The following is an 18724-nucleotide window of genomic DNA, read 5'->3' as shown; positions in this document are numbered from 1 at the left end:
ATGCCAGCAGTTATCATCTGACCCAGATTTGTTTACATAGTCAATCACAAGACAAGCAGTGTATCTGCACTGTGACCAGTCACAGTCTTCTTGCTCCTGTGAAATACCAGGGGAAGGAGGAAAGTGTTGTGCTCAAGTATTCACATTGATCAAGTTGTATGTTGGATGCCTCCCACTGGTGTTCCTGTTTCTATTCTATCTTTTCAGAAAACATCAGGTTTTGCGTGTGAAATGAATAACTAGGTTAGAGCCACTCTAGGTCCAGTAATGTCAGTCATTCAGGGCTTTGTGCTTCTTGTGAGCTCAGAATGAGATATTCACTGCTCCTCCTTCTGGAAATCATCCAGGTGAAAGAACTAAAGCCTGTGCAGGCTAATGAAACCCTCAGATATGGCAGAGGGGCTTCCAACCAGCCTTCTTTTATCCTATGGTAGGGATGAGACCTGGTGCACAGCAGATACTGTGACAGTCTAAAAATGGTAATGGCAGAGTTACTCAGAATCAAGAAAATCAAAGATAGATGAGAAAGCCTTTTTATGACTTACTGTTGTACACAGACAGCAAAGAAATACATAAGTGGACATATTATTAGGGTACTTGTGTTTTAAAACTCTTCTCCTTCCACATACTTTTGAAGAATAGACATGGGAGTTTGAAAAGTAAAACTGTTCTCTAATTTCATTTGATTGTATTTTTCTGTAAATAAAAAACATCCAAGACTCTTGGCCTTGGGAAAAGCATCACTGATCATGGGGAATGAAACTGTAAGAGCTGATATGAATGAGAATTTCTGTTTCATGAAAGAGATTGAGCAGGGGCCTGATTCTGACAAGGTACCAGTCAGGGCCATGAAAGGATAGGGGGGAAAAGCACTCCAAAAACTCAAAGAGGGACAGAGTAAAGTGAGATGGCATCAGCTGAGAAGATACTGTAAGATGACAAAAAATGTAATAGGGATTAATCCAATTTTCTCTCTAGTCAGAACAACTAATGCCTTATGTTTATAACTTAAAACAATCTGTAACTCCCGAAGGTGACAAAGCACCACATTGCTTCCCTGTCCTACTAATTTCCAGTCTCATTTTCTCTATGACTAAATGCAAGAAATCACCCCAAGCATCTGCTGCAAAGGTACTTAACTGCGGTGCAAAGTGTTCATGCTTACTGAAATGGCATAGGCATGGTAAGGAAAAACAAAGGGGGGACACAGGTGGAAAATATCATTATAATGGAGCCTTAAGCAGCAAGTAAATTGTGATTTTTAAAAAAGCAGAGGAGTTTAGCAAACTAAGACAGAGAAATTCAGTTTTGCTAACTGGAGATGGAGATAACTTTATTTTTATTGTGCTTTATTTGATACATCCAGTCAAAATGTCAAGCATCACTTGAACGTTAATCATAGGAAGTGCCAGTTCCTCATATTTATGATCCTCATGTTCCCTTTTCAAGCACTGTTTACATACCAGCTTCCTGGTGTTCCCCACTTTCCACTATAAACTCATTTAAAGCAAAATATAGACTTTTAATCCAAAATCAGTGGTGTTATTTTGGAGAGGGCTGGTAGAAAATAAGGATTTGCAGCACTTTTAAATTTTTTTTGCATGGAAGACAATCAGAAATTATTAACTACTTCTCCTGTGCAAGGAGAAGCCTCAAACTGCAAGGTCTAAAAAGTGTTTACCAAAGAAACAAATCATCTGGCTGGCCTGATACATCTGAACATCTCATTTCAAGATTTGGGTAGAAGCAAGCTTTATCTGCTTTCCCGAAGTACTTTGAAAATTATACTTAGAGCATGGGCTAGGATGGACAGAGAGCTGCTAAGTCAGAGCTTTTTGCAGGTTGAGTCTAAAGCTGAAAGAGTCCAGCCGTGGGTGCTGCTGGCTGTTTTTCTGTGTGACTGTACTTTCTCTACTACCTGGGGGCTGAACTCAAAGCCTGCAGAGCTTCAGCTCGATACAAGTGCAAAGAGCTGTGTGAAGTTTTCAAAGCAGGCATTTTAGGGTCTGTCTCTGCATGGTGTCACTCTGTCCTCACAGTGGGGAGACAGAGGAACACAGAGGTGAATTGCAGGAAGGGGGGGAAGTGCAGACAGTGCCATGCAGCCCCAAAAGTTTTGCCCCTCTGGAGGTGATACTGCAAGCAGGGGAAAAGAATAGTCAGGAAGGTGAACTGATTAGCCTCCTCACTAGCTTGGCCTAAATTTTCTGGAGCAATGGCTTTTGGCCATGTCTGACTTAACGTGGGCTGTAGCTTGATCTGTTTTTCTGAAAAACTGGCTGATTTTGGTAGGAACTAAGTCTTATGAGATGAATTCTTTTAAGTCTTTGAGTCCAAACTAGCAACTTATCCTGAGGCATTATTGAAATTTCCTACAGCAGTGCATGATAAATTTTATTCTGGTCAGTGCTTTATTTGGTACCACTGGATGTGGGACCTCATGACCCCCAACTGTGTAAATCTTGAGGAGGCTCCAGCCAAAGGATAGTAATGGAAGGTAAGAGTTGTAGTTAGGAATCTGTATTGACTTTGAGGAATTTGTTCCATAGTGATTTCTTAATGCTTGATTTCCTAGTCTTAATTATAAGGTTGCTTTTGGATAGAAAACACTGTTTTATGAAACAGATGAGGGATATGAAGACTTTAAAGGCATTCAGGCATGTATCTATTGCCTAAGGAAAGAACTCATCCTTTCCTGAGAAATGGCTGTATAACCATTACCAAAACCAGATCCTTGTCCACTATTATTTACCTAGAATAATAAAATCATTTAGGTTTGAAAATACCTTTAATATAATTTGTTTCACCCTTCAACTTAACATGGATCACAATATCTCTTTTTAAAAAAATAGTCCTTACAGTGTAGAGTTAAATACCTCTAAGGTAGTTTTCAGATGAATTACCTAGTCCTTTAATTTCAGGTGGCAGAGCCTGATCTTGTACAAAGGCTCTAATTAAAATAACAATACTTGTTAATAGCAATATTTGTTTAATTTTAATTTAGTTGCTGAACCAGGAATTCAACACAGTGGGACATGCTTACGTCTTCTTATGTAATGCACTGGATAAGTGCAATAAGAGGGACTGGAAGGTGCATGAAATCCACATGAAATTACTGGCCTTTATAGTGCAGAACCAATCTGAATAATACATGGGCTTTTAGAAAGAGAAAAAAACAATTGTCTTATACCTGAGCTGTATCACACAGGCTTTATGATTTTACCCAGTGATTAGCACAGTCAGACCAGTAATTTAGTTGCGTAGCACGTCTGGAGTTCTCTGCATTTCTGTACATACTTTCCTCCAGTAATGAACTCCAGTTCCCTACTTATATGAACTCTTGGTAAAAGCAACTTTAAAGAGAAAAATCAAAAGTAAGTAAAATCATGGCAGCAGCAAGACACACTTCCCGCAAGGCATGATTAAGCTACAGTAGGAAGGGTAAGTTTAGGACACAGTTGCTGCTGTATAGCCATGGTCTGAAAGTCTTTAGGAGCTACACTCTAGAGGTTTTAAGCGCCAGGAGGGACTTCCAGTACCCTGTAGAACAGAATCTTTGTTCATAAAGTTGACATGTGCTGGATTCTAGCCAAACTGTTGTGTTTGTAGATGTCACGGGCCTTCAACTCTTTTTATTTAAATTGTTGAGCTAATTGTTGAGCTATGGGTGATTAATGTTTTAAACAGAATCAGAGACATCGTTCCCTGGCTGGGCCTTCTCCCTCCATTGGCAACTCTGTGGCAGGGCAGGATTCAAGTTTTGAAATATTGTGGTGCCTTTCTTTGCATAGATATGTGCTGTTGAAAACTGGGCTTTGAAAGTAAATATTTTCCCTGAAAGGGAGGGTGTGGTAGAGAAGGATGGGAGCCAGCATGCTGCTGGGCAAGGAGGTGCTGATGTGAATGCAAACCCCAAGAAAGCTGAGTGAGAGCAGGGGGCCAGCCTGTCCAATAGGAACATATGAAAGCTCTACCCTGCAGCAGGAGCAGCAGGGTTCTGCTGCTCTAAGGTGCTGAGCAGCCAGCTACTGATTCCGAGGTCAAGTCTTGTCGCTTGCTCTTTACAGAAAAAGAAGTTGACCTGTTTTAACATCTATTAACATGATTAGCAGGCTGCTGAGAAATGGGAATCTCTTGTCTGAGGAAGCTGGATGTGTGGCATAAGAGAGTCTCTGCTTTGGGTAGCTTTATAAACAGACAGAGAATGCAGAACACATAACAAGGAAGGGGTGACCCACTTTGCAAAGGTACAAAAAAGCAGCTGTCTTGTCCCACTTGCATCCTTCTGATTATTTAATCTGATAGGTGCTTTGTTTGTTATTAATCTAATTTGAGGTTCCCCTTAACTAAGAGGAACTAACTTATGAGTACCACATTACTCTGTAAATATGTTCAGGATTGCAAAAGCTAGTACTTTTCTTGTTGTCATATTAGACCAATTCTCCTTTGCTACCTCAATAAAGACACTCCAACAGCAGCTGTGATATTTTTCCATATTATTAGAGTTCAGCAGTTAAAGTAGAGGTCAGAAGGAGAAGAAAGCACAGCATGTTAGGCATTAGCAGCTTTGAAATAGCAAAGGCTCTGAGGGTGCACGCAGATCCAGAGAGGTATGGATGCATGTTTGTTTCTAAAAACTCAGGCCCTAAAAGAAAAATGCAGATTTTTAAAGCATGTGGAGTCACATTTTCAAAGTATCTCTGCACCCACATGCATGAAGACCAATAACAGTGACTCTTCAGCAGATCAGCAAGGGATCTTTCTACTTCAAAATCAAATTATCTGCATCCTTCACAAACCACATGCTTTAGAAGATTTGTTTATTCCTGAAACCTGCTGCTAACCATGCTAATTCTTCAAAACTGAAATGAGCTTTCCAAATGTACTCCTTTTCCTTGTATTAATTCTGAGGATTTTAACTGGAATAGAGATCACACTAAAAAACTGAAAAACTATGATCATGACCTGGCATCTTCTATTCAGCAGCTAAAATATTCTCTGTGGGATCACATGTAAAACCACTGTGAGGAAAAGATGCTATGTCACTTTGTTAGATTAAGGATAAAGTTTTCAGAACTTGAGATAATGTAAAAGTGCACAGCCCAGCTTTGAGCACTTACTGAAAAAGGGCTGTTTGGGTGCAGAAGCCAAATGATAAGCAGTCTCCCTGGAAATTTGAAGTGGAGCAAGAAGATAGGGCAGGGTTTTAAACTAGAAATACTGTGGCTGGAGATAACAACCCAAATGTAAATGCAGAAGTAGCAGACAAGGGTGAAAAACATAGTATTGGGTAGTCAGAGCAAGAAAGACCTCAAGAATGGTGAAACAAGTTGGAAGATCTCACCTCCAGAGTGAGAAAATGCATTAAGACTAGGGAATATGCAGGATCAACTGAAACTCTGCACATAGTTGTGAAAAAATAATGTTACTGGAAAACTGAGATGTTGAGGGACATTTCTCACTACTAGAAGCTCTCCAGGAGAAGTTATATGAAGGAGCCACTTGGATGTGAGGGGCTTCTGCCTGGATGGACAAAAGCTGCTGGAGAGTTTGTGGATCAGCTTCAGTGAAGAGGCCAAAAGGAGTGATTCTGTGGTGGGAGTGCATAATAGAACATCCACAGACAGTGGACGTGGGGACTTCTTAAAACAACCCAGAGAAACCTCTGTCTCACAAACCCTCATTGCCACCAGGGGCTTGATCTACCCTGATGACTGCTGAAAAGGCAGCACATTTATAATGTATAAGCAGGGGTGGTGCACGTTATGCTTCACTAGCAATGAAGAACCATTTGGGAACATAATAATCAGTGGCAACCTAGGCTGGAGTTACTGTGAAATAGTGAAGCTCAGGACCATTAACTGAGTGAGGACTAAGACCAGCAAAGCATAAACGTTGGACTTCAGGTGAACAGACTTGTCATTTTTGGGGGGAACTAGTAGCTGGGATCCCACCAGGGAATGCTCTGAAAGATAAAGCAGCACAGGAAAACTGCTAGGGTTTTTTAAAGCACAGTACCTGCAAATGCAATAAATAGATAAGCACACCAGTAGATGAGTGTGGCCAAACTGTGAACTCATGGTAGGGCTTCAGTGCAGAAGAGATGGGGTTGTAGGAAGCAGAGACAGGCTACAAAATGAAAATTTGGAAGCATTATCTGGTCATTATGGTTGGTGTCAGAAATGCTAAAACTCCTTAGTTGAAGCTGGTGTGGGAATCAAAGGCAACAGGAAGAGTTTCCACCACTACACAAACACTATACAAACAGCTAAACAAGGCAGACACAGACTTGCTGCTGAAAGGAGGGGATGATTTAGTGACAGTGAGCAGTGATAAGGTCAAGGCAGTGTGTACTTTGCCTCAGTTTGCATCATCAAGGTCTCTGACATTTCTGTGTTCAGAGATGATTCAAGGATGAGGAACACAACCAGCAATAGGTAAGGAAGGACTCATGGATTGGTTGTGAGATCTGAGCCTGCCCAAATCCATGGAATCATTGAAAATCCTAAAGGGATCATTGCAAGACCAAGGAGATGGAGAAAGACAGATGTTGCATCCACCTCTCAAAAAAACAATCCAGTGAACAAGAGCTTTGTCATTCTGACTCTGTCCCTGGGTAAACCAGGCAGTAAGTCCCCAGGGAACATTTCTGGACAGTTGAGAAAGGGGGTGGGGATGGGAACAGCCGTCCAAAATTCATTAAGAAGAAATCATGTCTGACCAACATGATTGCCTTCAAAAACAATTTAAAATATTTGCAGAGAATGAGAGAGTCATGGATATCATTTACAGCAACTTTAGGAATTCTCTGATAAGCAGAAATTGTCTGTCATTGCAACATCAAAGTCCATAAAAACGCATTCATAGCTGCTGTCGGTACAAATCCTACCTTCTGTGGTAGAAGACAGTATTAGTAGAAACTGTTCAGGTTAAAGCTAGTGGACTGGCCGTAGGCAAGTGTACCCCTTTACAAATTCTAAATGGGATTTGTTATGCATTATACGCAGCAAAGTTATGTCAACAGTGGTTCAAGATGGCTTCTGTCTCCTCCCTGCATACAAGTTTCTCTTAGAACTGTGCCTGTCTCCATTGTGTCCTAGGTATATGCTCAGAAAGAGGTTTTATTAGTTTTTTGGAAGCTCCTGTATGATTCAAAGCCAAGAATCCTGCTGACTTTCACTGAGATGAGTAAGTTTTTTGGAGGCTTTCAGAAACTCTTGCCTATGGGTGCCATTGTCCCTACTATTACATGCTTATCCTCCATCACCAGAGTTAGGACTAGTCTTAAAGCCTTGAAGAGAGATAATGAAGCTGAGTAAATGCTTTTTTTTTTGCCCCAGTCATTATATAACTTTTTTGAGGCTTTCATTATACAATTATGTGGTGCATCTTCCATCAGCACCTAGATATCTTGTTGACTATTTTGTTCATTTCTGCTGTCTAGAGCATGTACTTTAGTCATGATTTATACTCACAGGTCTTTCATTTCTTTGTTACTTTGTAAAATAGAACAGGTTTATTTCGTCAACCCTGCAATAAGGCCCCATGAGACCAAGGTAAAGGGCAGTCCTACAAAAACCGAGGCTGTAACAATGTCTGTCTGGCCCACAATCCCAAGACGATGATCTGCCCTGTAGTTTTCAGTACACATTAAAAATGCTTCAATGATATATTTGAATTTTGACTGTTGTATCCTGAATTGCTCTTCAGATTGAGAGAAGAGAGACGGCAGGAAGGGTTTGTGTAATAGCAGGGAGGTGGTGCGATGCAGAAGAATGAAAATTAATTTTCTGCAGTGTTGATTCTATGTCCTCTCAATCCTTGCAGTTACCTGCTTATCTATTATTTCCAGAGCCTTTTTGTAACCTCATGTAGGTCCTTTTCATACATGCACATGGTGAAATCCAGGTTGACATTCCTGACATTGCTGAACGCAAAACTGGAGTAACAAAGAGTCAGTCCTCAAATTGGCTTTGAACAGCTGAGAGGCATCATGCACAGTGCATAAAGCAGTGAAAATCAACTTACCTATTAGTGGGACAGAGTCAGAAGTTGCAGGCATGATCTCAGCCACAAGCAGCATGAATACAGTCAGGGAAAGAAGGACAGTGATACCTGGAGGGAGTGAACAGATTTGGGAAGAATGAGGAAAATAAACTCTGCAGCTGCCCCTCTGATGTCTTTGCTGTTAAATATAGCATTGTCCTGATATACAGCTAAGGCAAACCCATGACTTCATGTCTGACAATAAAGATTAGAACTTCCACAAAGTGCGAGTGTTTTTAGATGCAGCTCTATCTGCTCTCTTTTCACTTTTCTCTAATACACACAAACCCTTGCTTCTCTCAAAGTAATGGAGAAGTCTTTTTTTCTGAGTGAAACGTAGCTTGCAAAAATGGCAAACTACAGTGCTTTTCCAAAACATTGCACAAAGCCCAAATGGTTGTTAAGGGCTAGGAGAGACTTGCACAGACAGCAGCCTAGGTTTTTGCTATCACATGTTATATAACATCCCTCAAAGACACGCAGTCTGTTTTAAAAGAAGCTCTTTATTCCATCTGGAAAGGCTGTTAACCATCCTGATCAAAAGGTCAATGCATCAACATTAGCTCCTATTTTTATGGCAACATTGTACTTCAGCTCAAATAACTCTTTTCCTTATCCCCATCCTATATTTCATAGACAGCAATTGTACCCCCGATAGCCTGTGTTTTATTTCTTGTAAGGCAGGCTGCTCAGATACCTTTTTTTAATCAAAAAAAGCCTCACTGAGGACACTTCATATGATTTAGAAGTCTCTGTCCTGAGACAGAATAATGCACAATTAACTCTTAAGGTCTCAGCTGGCCCAATGTGTATTTACAGCTCTTGTGGTGTATTTACAGCTCTTGCCTATCTCCTCTTGGAAGGAGACCCTTCCCATTTTTATCAACACACACAACAGTAAATCTCATTTAGCCCTTCCATAGCTGTTTTCTTAGGGGACACATGGCTAGGTGTTTTGGGAGCTAATTTTGAAGATGAAAATCCAGTGCCCAGCTGCTGCTGTTCACAGCGCTTCTCTCTTTGCTTCTTAGTATGTTTCATTGGAAAAAGAGTCAATGAGCTGTGAAATGCATTGAGATGTACTCAAGTACATAACAACAGGCATGACAGAATATAACCACTGCCGCCTATGCCAACAACAAGTTCAGCTTCCTCCCAGTCCACAAGATATTGTATGTGGAGCACAGGATGTGTGAATGTCATACTGAAAGCTGTTATCCTTGTTCCTGTAACCAAAATAGTACTTCTAGTGCTCTTCTAGTGAAATCTTTCTTCATCAAGCAACATAGTGACATGAGGTATTTATTTTCCTATTTTATATGATGCTTATAAAACAAATGAATATTTTAGCACTTACCTAAAGAAATCTTCTCCCCAGAATCAGCTGGCAAAAGGAATACAAGCAGTGCTAAGCCAGATATGAGAACACAGGGAATAAGTAAGTTCAAGCCATAGTAGAGGGTGCGTCGACGCATGGTGATGGTGTATGTCACATCTGGGTATGGTTCTTTGCAGCATTCATAGTACATCTCATTCCTCTTCCCTGGGACACCTACAGAGAGGATGATCAGAGCAGTGGGGAGAGATGCAGGACTCCCAGTTAGCTCCCTGGACTAGACCAGACCAAGAAGTGATGTTTTATGTGTGTCACCTCTGCTATTTTTGGTCTACTTCCTGTGTTTTCTAGGGTTTGCTTTCATGCCTTCTGAGTCATTCAAACCTAGCTTAGCTAATACAGCTCATCTGAGCCAGAACAAAACAGTCCTGGATATCACAACCTCAACAATGTACATTCTGCTTTCCTACATTCTGTGAATGGTAACATACTGTTGATGTGATATTCACTAGCACATGCAGCAGATTTTCTGGGTGACAAGTGCCGCTGCTTCTTACTTTACTGTGATCCTCTACACATATTTGCTCTTTTTTTTGTCAGGAAAAACAGACAGGCTTACTTTTCAAAAAGGATGTCAAGTTAAGCTGAAAGTCTGTTATATCTGAAGGTTGAGAGACATAGCTGTCCAATACAGCTGTACTGCAGGGTTGCCTGTGGTGATCCCGCTGCAGCAGATTGCCTGACATGCTCCATGATGGAGACTGCAAGAGCCCTGGAAATGTCAGGAGAGCTGGAAGGTGTCAGCACCTTGTATCTTTCATATCAAAATTGCTCACTTCTCTTTTGTTTCTGTGGACATGACAGATGAAATGACAATGTGTGCATTTTGGCAGAGGCTTAGCAAAGTTTTTTTAAAGGATATAGCCGTGGCTTGCCTCAGGTGCTATTTAATGCTTTTGCTGTATGAGCTAAATAAAGTCCCTGTTTTGTTCTCCCTGGTCAGGGCTGAAGGCAGATAAACCACAAACTCTTAATCAGATATGCAAAGTTATTGGATGAAAATACACACTGTAAAGGAAGACTGGAAGGGAGAATTGCTCTAAAATAGCTGGACTTTAGGAGGATTTCCCTATGGAGTCTTCTGGCTTCTCATAAAACTGAATATGATTTCTCAGATGCTCTGTATGGTAAAAATACTGCATGCAGTTGGGTAGGACATTTATTTCCTTCTCTGTATATCCAGACTGGAAGATAAATGTATTTTTTGTAACCTCTCCTTGCAGTCGTCTAAGTTCCATCAATTTCTGTAACATTGTCTAAGTTCCATCAATTTCTGTGACTTACAGCTACATAAATGAGCTCAAAATAACTTACTAGTTCTCTGAATAACTAGTTCTGGACATAAATTCATTTGGAAATACAGGTATCTTCCAAAGCATAGAAGAGAGACATACTAATCTGTGCATTTTATGAACTGGTAGACACTTTGATGCTTTTCTGGGTGAGAAAGATCAATTTACGTAAAAGTGTTGCTGAAATACTTTTCACACCAATCAATTTTGCTGATGTATTAGAGTAAATGTGACAGTAGTGTTCCATGCACCTACAAGAGATACATCCAAGTTTAGTACTGACAAACTGCTCAGATGTGTCAGGACTAGTAGCTTTCATTTACTCAGTACTTCATGTACTCAGTGGCAGGCAATTGCTTCAGACCACAGTGTTTTCAGACAGTTCAATGAATGTTGCTGAAAGGCTGTCTCTGATATATGATTTTTCCTATTCTTTTGCTTCTTCTTAGATCTATATTTTTAATATCTGTATTCCATGTCCAAATGATTGATAATTTCTATTTATTTGAAGTTTGCCTTTGCAAATTAGACTATTGAAAATTTGTAGGTTGGCCAATTTACCCACTAAATCCCATTCTCCATTTGAGATGTAGTTGGAAACATCAGCATCGAGCATCTGCAGATCAATCAACCAGCCACTGTGAGTCCAGGAGCCAAACTTCAAATCACACTTCTGCACATCAAAGGGGAACCAGCGGACATCAATGTAACATGTGCTCTTCAAAATGCCTGTAGATAGAAATCAGTCATGATCAAGCAGGGTGCATTTCATTTTACCCTTATCTGTCTCTGATTGTGAACAAGCTTCCTCTTCAAAAATTCTGTGTGATACAGTCATGGGGTAACCAAACAAGTACTACAGGTGGAAGATGCTGCCATGAGTGGAATAACCTCCCTTCCTCCACCAGTGAAGGATCTCTCTCACTGTATCCTTGAGGTAGGTTGCCTGGGACACTGTGGCCATCCAGGAGCTGCCCACCCTGTTTCCCAGTGCCAGCTGGCCCTAGCAGATTACAGGCAGTGATACTTGGTCTGACAGGAGCAAGGAATAAGCCCCAGGGACTTATTGTGCTGTGACCAGCTCTTTGAAAGGAGTTCCTGGATAGGCCACGCCTCAGACACACAGCCCTTTGAAAATACATTGTTGTCCTAAACCTTGCTCAGTGCTGGCCTTAATCATGCGTGGGGTAACTGCGCCTTGAGTCGAATTCTGGATGCGTCTAGTTCATGTTCTGGGATGCTTTAAGGGGTCTAATGGGTAGGGAACAGCAGGGGAGCAGCCATCAGGGAAGTCACTGCTGATCCCCACAGGGCATTGTGGACCTGCCTGGGGACAGTGCTGTGCTATGACACAGAGTTTAGGAATTTTTTGACCATCACAGTGAACAACTGTGGGATAGCCTCTGTGTTTGCTGGCGAGTCCCTGGTGAGGCACGGAACCAGCAACACGGATTAAAGAGACTGAGACTTGGGCCCCACTGGCCGAGACCAATCCCATCTTGTCTTTCCACCTGGATTTTTAGCTTCAGCCTGGCAAGAAGGGCTTCAGTGCTGAGTGAGTGCTGCTCTTGGGGTCACTTCTGCTCACACACCTCTCCACACAATAGAGACCTAGCTGGACTGCACATGAAACATGATAACATGATGCACACCACCTTACTTCTGATGAAACCTTAGCTGGGCCTCTGGATGTTTTGAGTAAACTACTCAGGAGAACATTTTACTGCTTCATAAAGTATAAATGCCACTGATAATGGACTTAAATTTTCATAGTGGGTCTGTCCCATTATTAGACAGTCTAACAATGATTGCAAGGTTGAAAAAATTAGGTTGCAAAATTTCCACAGAGGGCTTTTAAATACCTTGGTTTCATTCATGAAGGAAACCTGCTTGAAATTACTTGATTAAAAGTAAACAAATACTCTCTGTGCCCTACCTGGAGGAATATATTGGCAGGATCCAGAGTAGTTCACCAGCACATTTGTATGAAATGTTGCATCAAATCTTTCATCTGCACTGTAACACAGTATAAAAAAACCAGAACAAAATAAAAAAAAAAAAGCAAGCTGAAGTGTGAGTAAAGATGTAACTGTCAACATAAAAATAATCTTTTGGCTGAGTTAAGTTCCTACATCTGGGTGAAGTGTCCACTCTTGATAAATATCTCAGTTCCTCATAGTTACTGCCAGCCTGCACCTGCCAGACTGCTTGCATGCTGCAAGGTCCTCAAAGAAGTGAGAGGCAGAGTCTTGAATGTCTTTTAAAAAAAAGGCAGAAGAAAAAGAAGCGAAAGTGTCACATTAGCTGTATTAGCTACAAAAACCAGACAGTTGGGACAATGAGGCTTTTCTAGGGCATCTGTCAAAATGAGGCAGCTCACCACATAAATCACCTTATCTGTTATCTTACCGAGATATCTGTAGTAACAGATACATTGTAACAGTAATGGTGTCCTGACATAACAATTCTGCAATCTCCTGAGATGCAGAGAGGACAAGAGTTTGCTTCTAGCATTGGAAGAAACCACTGGTGAGAAGTTATTTTAGGGGCTTGTAGGAGGAGATTCATTGAAACTCCAGGAGTAAAAGGGACCAAGAATAGAGAATTTCTTTACTATTTCAAAATTTGGAGATAATTAAAGGGGTAATGAGCCAGACAAGGACACGATTCTTCAGAGAAGAGAGTCTGGGGGCTTGTTCCAGAGGGTCTCTTAGGAAGAGGTTAACCACAGAGGCTTGTAGAGCCTTCCCTGTAGTGGCTATGTGCAGGTCTATGTTGCATGACTACACCATCCTGCATACCCTGTCTTTCAACCAGATTTTAAAAATTCAGAGCCTCCATTACTCTTCTGATCTGCTCTTTATCCATGTCTTGAGCCTTCAGTCCCCAATACAAAACAAAGGGGATGACACTGAAAAGCCTAAGTCCAGAATGAGTGATATTTATTAAAGACATAAAAGACAACAAAAAGGGGGTTTATAAGTACAAGGCAACAAGGAAAAGAGGAAAGTAAGGGAAAAAACAACAGGGTGTACTGAGCTGCAGTATCCTGAACACTGTGTGCCTCATTCTTTGCAAGTCATTTCACACAATGGCAGGAGTCCATGGCTGAACAGGGGACGAACAGGTTAAGGAAATGTAGATAAGAGAGATTCTACTCAGCAGAGCTGATGAAATTTACTCTTGAGAACTGAAAGGACTGGCCGAAATACCCTCTGAAGCATTAACAATTATCTGTAAGCGCTTGTGGAGAAGAGGGAAGGGCATGGTGAATTAGGGGAGATCAAAGAGAATTCTGACTTCTTTTAAAGGTGAAATTATAGACATCAGCCTAACTTCAAAGAAAATGGGGTGAAACATCTGGCAGATTTGTGAAGGGCCAACTGCATCAAATCAATCTATTTTTCTTACTAAGAGGAGGCTAGTATCTATCTGAATTTCAGCATGTTCTTATAAACTACAGTAATATGGACAAAGCTGTATGCCTCCTTTTTAGAGACTGAAAAGGAATAGACAGTAAGAAGCAAAGCTGAGGTAAAGAAGAGCACTTAAACAACCTAGGTCTCTCCAGGCCTCCTTTGGATATCTTGTAGTGAGGGTTTGGAATAGAATATAGATCATGGTGAACTCTGGAAACTAACAAAATGAAATTTAATCTGGGTAATTAGAAAGAATTACCCTGAAAACTGTCAGAGAATGACATAAGAGGGAAAATCTAGTAAGACAGCAGAGCTAAACGACAACATCTGGGGTTTGCAACAGATAAAAAAATAAGTCCAGAATTAAGATATTATTAGAGAAAACCCCAAATCCCCTTCTCCTGGAAAGCATTAAGGAAACAGCTGTCTAGAGAGTTTCCACTTCATTCAACACTGCAGCAATGCTGTCTAGAGAGATAGATTCATCTCTGTAGAAGGAAAAACAGATTAGCGAATGTTCAGAGTAGAAGAATAATGATGGAGAGGTTTTTAAAATATGTGATAACAGAAGCGGGATGAAAATCCATTTGTTTACTTCAATCAGAAACACTATGACACATATAGGACAGTAGCTCTCCTGCAGATGTTAATTTTGAAGAGACTATAATAGTTTCCTCTCTGTGTTCACTGAGAAAAAGTTAAAGACATCTGCAGAACTACAGCAAGGAAGATCTCGTAGATGGGCTACTGGAAAAATCTGTTAGCTGATGCTTGCTTCTTTTTGTTACTCTTTAAGGGTAAGGCCAAATCTATAGAGGGCAAAAGGCTCATTGTATCAGTGAAGCATGGCTGATTTTCTGCACTTAGTTCTAGTCTCCTGCCAGCCATTTCACATCTTGCTTACCTGTTATACAGAAGAATGTCTGGTACCCAAATCTGGTCAGCAGGAAATCGCAAGTTCTGCACTCCTGGATATTCATATTGATCCCAAGACAAGTAAACATCAACCCATGACTGTTGACAAACACATACATCAGATTATGTGAGCTTTTAAAAGCCTTCTAAGTTCTTTGTAATATTAGGGAAACAGAATAGATTTTGCCAATAGCAGTAGCTGCAGTATGACAATAGTTTAATGCTTCGTTTTAATTATTAAGAAAGGCTGGCATCTATAGAGAAAATAGCAGTGTGACTACTGAAGACAGTGCTTAGCTCTTCATCTTGTGGTCAGAAGTCAGGCATCCCAAACCCTTGCTGGTGGGCTGGCAGAACCACTAGCAATAGGCACCTCCATGAGGTCTGCTGGTTCTGAAGTAAATGGGTTTTTGAGGTAGTTAGTGGTAGGTGAACCATGGTCTGAGTCTCCCCGTTGGGTGGAAATAATTTAATCTGTTACAAAGGTTGGGTGACTCTTTTACTAACCACCTTGCTATGAGAGGTAGGCAAGTTAACTTTACATGCCAAGGGGATGTTTCTGATCCCATCTCCTCCACCTCAACACACTTAATTCGAGAAAGGTGCAGGAACAGCTTTTGTGAAGAACCTTCTGATTTACAATGAAGCTCAATGGGAGCCTTGCGAGGGAAACCTTAATCAGTAGAACATCTGTGGAACATCTGAACCTGAGGAACATCTCTGCAAGGGACAGGACACCTACAGGCTTTAACCTAACAATCCTGTAGTCATATAGGTTTATTTCAGTTAGTTTTTACAATATAAAAATGCTCATTTCTGCTGCAAATCCCAGCAGATAGCTGAGGAAGAAACAGCCAGCTCAGCTGAACATATTAATATGAGGTAGTGTTTGGCTGTGAAAATCAAAGTGGAATTAGTTTAATCATTCAAGTCTCCCACTGGTTTTTCTTTCAAAACCTGCTTTTTTCCTGACCACGAGCCCTTAAGGAGAGCTGTTTATGCAGCATAAAACACTGTATGCCTCACCATAGGCAGCCAGGCAGACCTGATGGGAAATTCTGTCCTGTAAAGGAGGTCCCTCTCCTTAGTAAAGATCAGTTGTGCTTACTCTGTGTGAGCATGCAGGTGAATACTCAGCTGGAGCAGGCTGCAGAAGAGGGAGGAGGAATGTTTATGTGAGAGGTTTGTAAAGCATGAGGGAAGGCAATATCCCAGAGAGCTGCCTGGGTGCTGCCAGCAGCAAAGCAGCATCGGGCCCTCTGTGGTCCCTGGACTACGCACTACCCCCTATGTGACCACTTCTGTGTTCAGGGACAGATGCCCTGGCTCCCAGTCTCAGGCAGAGGTGGGATTTTCCCAGAAGTGGCAAGTGCAGGTGCCTGCTTTACTGAGTGTCTGGCTTGCTTATAAGTCTCCATCACTGGTTATGGAGAGGGTCTTGAGCCCTTTGACAATTCTCTTCTTAGCTATGATGGGACCCTAACTCTGGACTCTTTGTTACTAGATCACTACATCTCCTGGCAAAACAATGTAGGTGGTTTCCATGCTCAAAAGGTCAACAGGTCTGTCCAAAGGATTAGTGCAGTCTCCTGAAATTAATTTTCAATTCTAAAAGGAGTACTGGGGAAATTTTAAAGGACTCAAAATACCTGTATTGCATTATACATAATCTATAAGATAGCACTCTTGCTTTTCTGCTAAGAAATCACATTCAGTAGTTTTCAATTAGAGTTTCTTTACTGACAGAGGTTACTCACCATCTGCAGCCAAGCATTGGTGATCAACACCTGATTCTTCTCATCCTTTGAATAAAAGAGGGAAGGAAAGACAACAGAAAAAGGGATGAAACAGTTTGATTAGAGATGGAAGAGTTTCTGTGTCTTCTAGAGAATCCAGAATTTTGGGGTACATAAACCAAACTCCATGGAGTAGATTGTGAGCTCACTGGAACACCACTATTCGGCCCAGACAATAGTGGCTCTTTTTCTTTTCCTTTAAACATACAGACTCTCTGTGTTTATCATAACTGATCAACAATAGAAAGGGAAGTAACAGATGATTCCTCTTTCTGGGGATGAACTCTTTACCAAGTTTTACCTTCTAGCTACTTGCTCAAAACAAGATGGTTTTCAGTACCACACTGCACATCATAGTTGGAGAGATTTTATGTTGTATTTGCTGCCGCTGCAAAGCAATGGTGAAATAATGCCAGAAGTGCTGTTCTTTCCAATTGTCATTGCTATGTAACTTAGCGCTGGCTAAAGGAAAGAAAGGGTTGGCCTTGGGCAGAAGCTATCACTTGGGTGAAAGGACACAAGTGCTGTGTGAGAGGGAGCTCACCCAACACCTGCACAGAGCAGGAGTCTGCAGGTTCATTCCTGCATGCAGAGGCCATGGGGAAGAATCTCTTATAACAGAAACGAAGATGCTCTCATCATGCAGTTGGTGCCCAAGTTCTCTGGGAAGTCACAGTTACTCTGCAGGTGCATGACCCTGCACTGTGGGGATGGAGAAGCAGGGCTGCAGAGTCACTGTGGTGCAGATACACAGGTAACCAAACACCACCACAGCCATGCCCTGCACTTCCCAGGAACTGAGGCTGTGCTGCTCAGGGGGACTGGCTCACTGCATGCCCAGCTGTCCCTGTGTGTGTCCATGCCCTAGGAAGCTTATGTGGTTGTCTGCAGTGTTTTGGGTGAGAGACATTGCAATTGCAAGGTGCTTGGCAGGCATTTAAACCATACAGAGAACACCCTGGACATGCATGTCCTCTCTGGTCATGTCCTTATTGCGGTACTTACTCTCTAACAAGGTAGAGAAACCTAAACTGCCTTACTCACTTTGGAAAAATACTAGTCTGCCCACCTCAAGCTACATTCATTCTGCCTTTCCTCCCCTCCTCCCCTCCTGAGCCACCCTCACAGTACATACGCAAAGAAACTATCCCAGAGGTGTCAGGGAAGTGCTGTTCAAAACCAAACTGCAACATCTCACACCAAGCTGCAACCCTGGGTGTGTCTGGTCATCTGTGTGTCCTCTGGAGTTACTTCTTCTGTGTCCCATGCAGGACCTGCAGATTCCTAGGCTAAGGCATGAAGGAGAACTGCCCAGAGGTCTCCTAATTACTGATTCCCCAGCACACCAGATACTGGACCAGATACTGCTGAATTCTTAGCATGAATCTTGTCTGTAGCATGATCTCCTCTTTTTACATTTGGGTTGTGGAGCTCCAGAAATACCACAACCTAGAAAGGGAGGCATCATTGATTATTACAGAAGCACTCCAGCAGAGAGTCCAGCTGTAACACCAACTTCTGAAGGATTCCTTATTGTTTTGGCACTGTGTTACAGTTAAGCTCTACAGCAGGCTCTGGTCCCCAGGAAAGGTAAATTTCAGATATGAAACAGGTCTTTGCTATAGTGATCCACATAAAAATGTCTATCACACTACCACCTCTTGAGTCCCCTTGAGACCTAACTATACTGTTTCTGCTGCTGTGAGATGCCACACAAAAATCAGATGTGATTTTATATTGTTACACTGATCATACCTTTCCCTTTCTCCTCTTTGCTGCTCCAGCAGATGCACTCCTCTCTATATTCAAACTACAACCCATCTCCAGAGGCCTGATCTTTCTGCACCCCCTTCTGTTCCC

At 41.6% G+C, this 18724-nt stretch overlaps 1 protein-coding gene across 1 annotated transcript in view; it reads right to left on the bottom strand.

The window, feature by feature from the left end:
* The window catches only part of LOC311164908 (neuronal acetylcholine receptor subunit alpha-7-like), a gene marked incomplete at both ends in the record, with an annotated part of 56863 nt that overhangs the window by 10645 nt on the left and 27494 nt on the right, over window positions 1-18724 (bottom strand). The window contains 6 exons of the mRNA XM_084224579.1: window positions 8029-8115; window positions 9404-9598; window positions 11296-11463; window positions 12671-12750; window positions 15058-15167; window positions 16826-16870. Of these exons, the coding sequence (XP_084080705.1) occupies window positions 8029-8115; window positions 9404-9598; window positions 11296-11463; window positions 12671-12750; window positions 15058-15167; window positions 16826-16870 (685 nt within the window). The remainder of the gene's footprint in view (window positions 1-8028; window positions 8116-9403; window positions 9599-11295; window positions 11464-12670; window positions 12751-15057; window positions 15168-16825; window positions 16871-18724) is intronic.

Source organism: Fringilla coelebs (genome assembly GCF_963513975.1).
Source record: "Fringilla coelebs genome assembly, chromosome: Z".
NCBI lineage: Eukaryota > Metazoa > Chordata > Aves > Passeriformes > Fringillidae > Fringilla > Fringilla coelebs.
The sequence above is the reverse complement of the archived record's forward strand: the minus strand, read 5'-3'. Positions and strand labels throughout refer to the sequence as shown.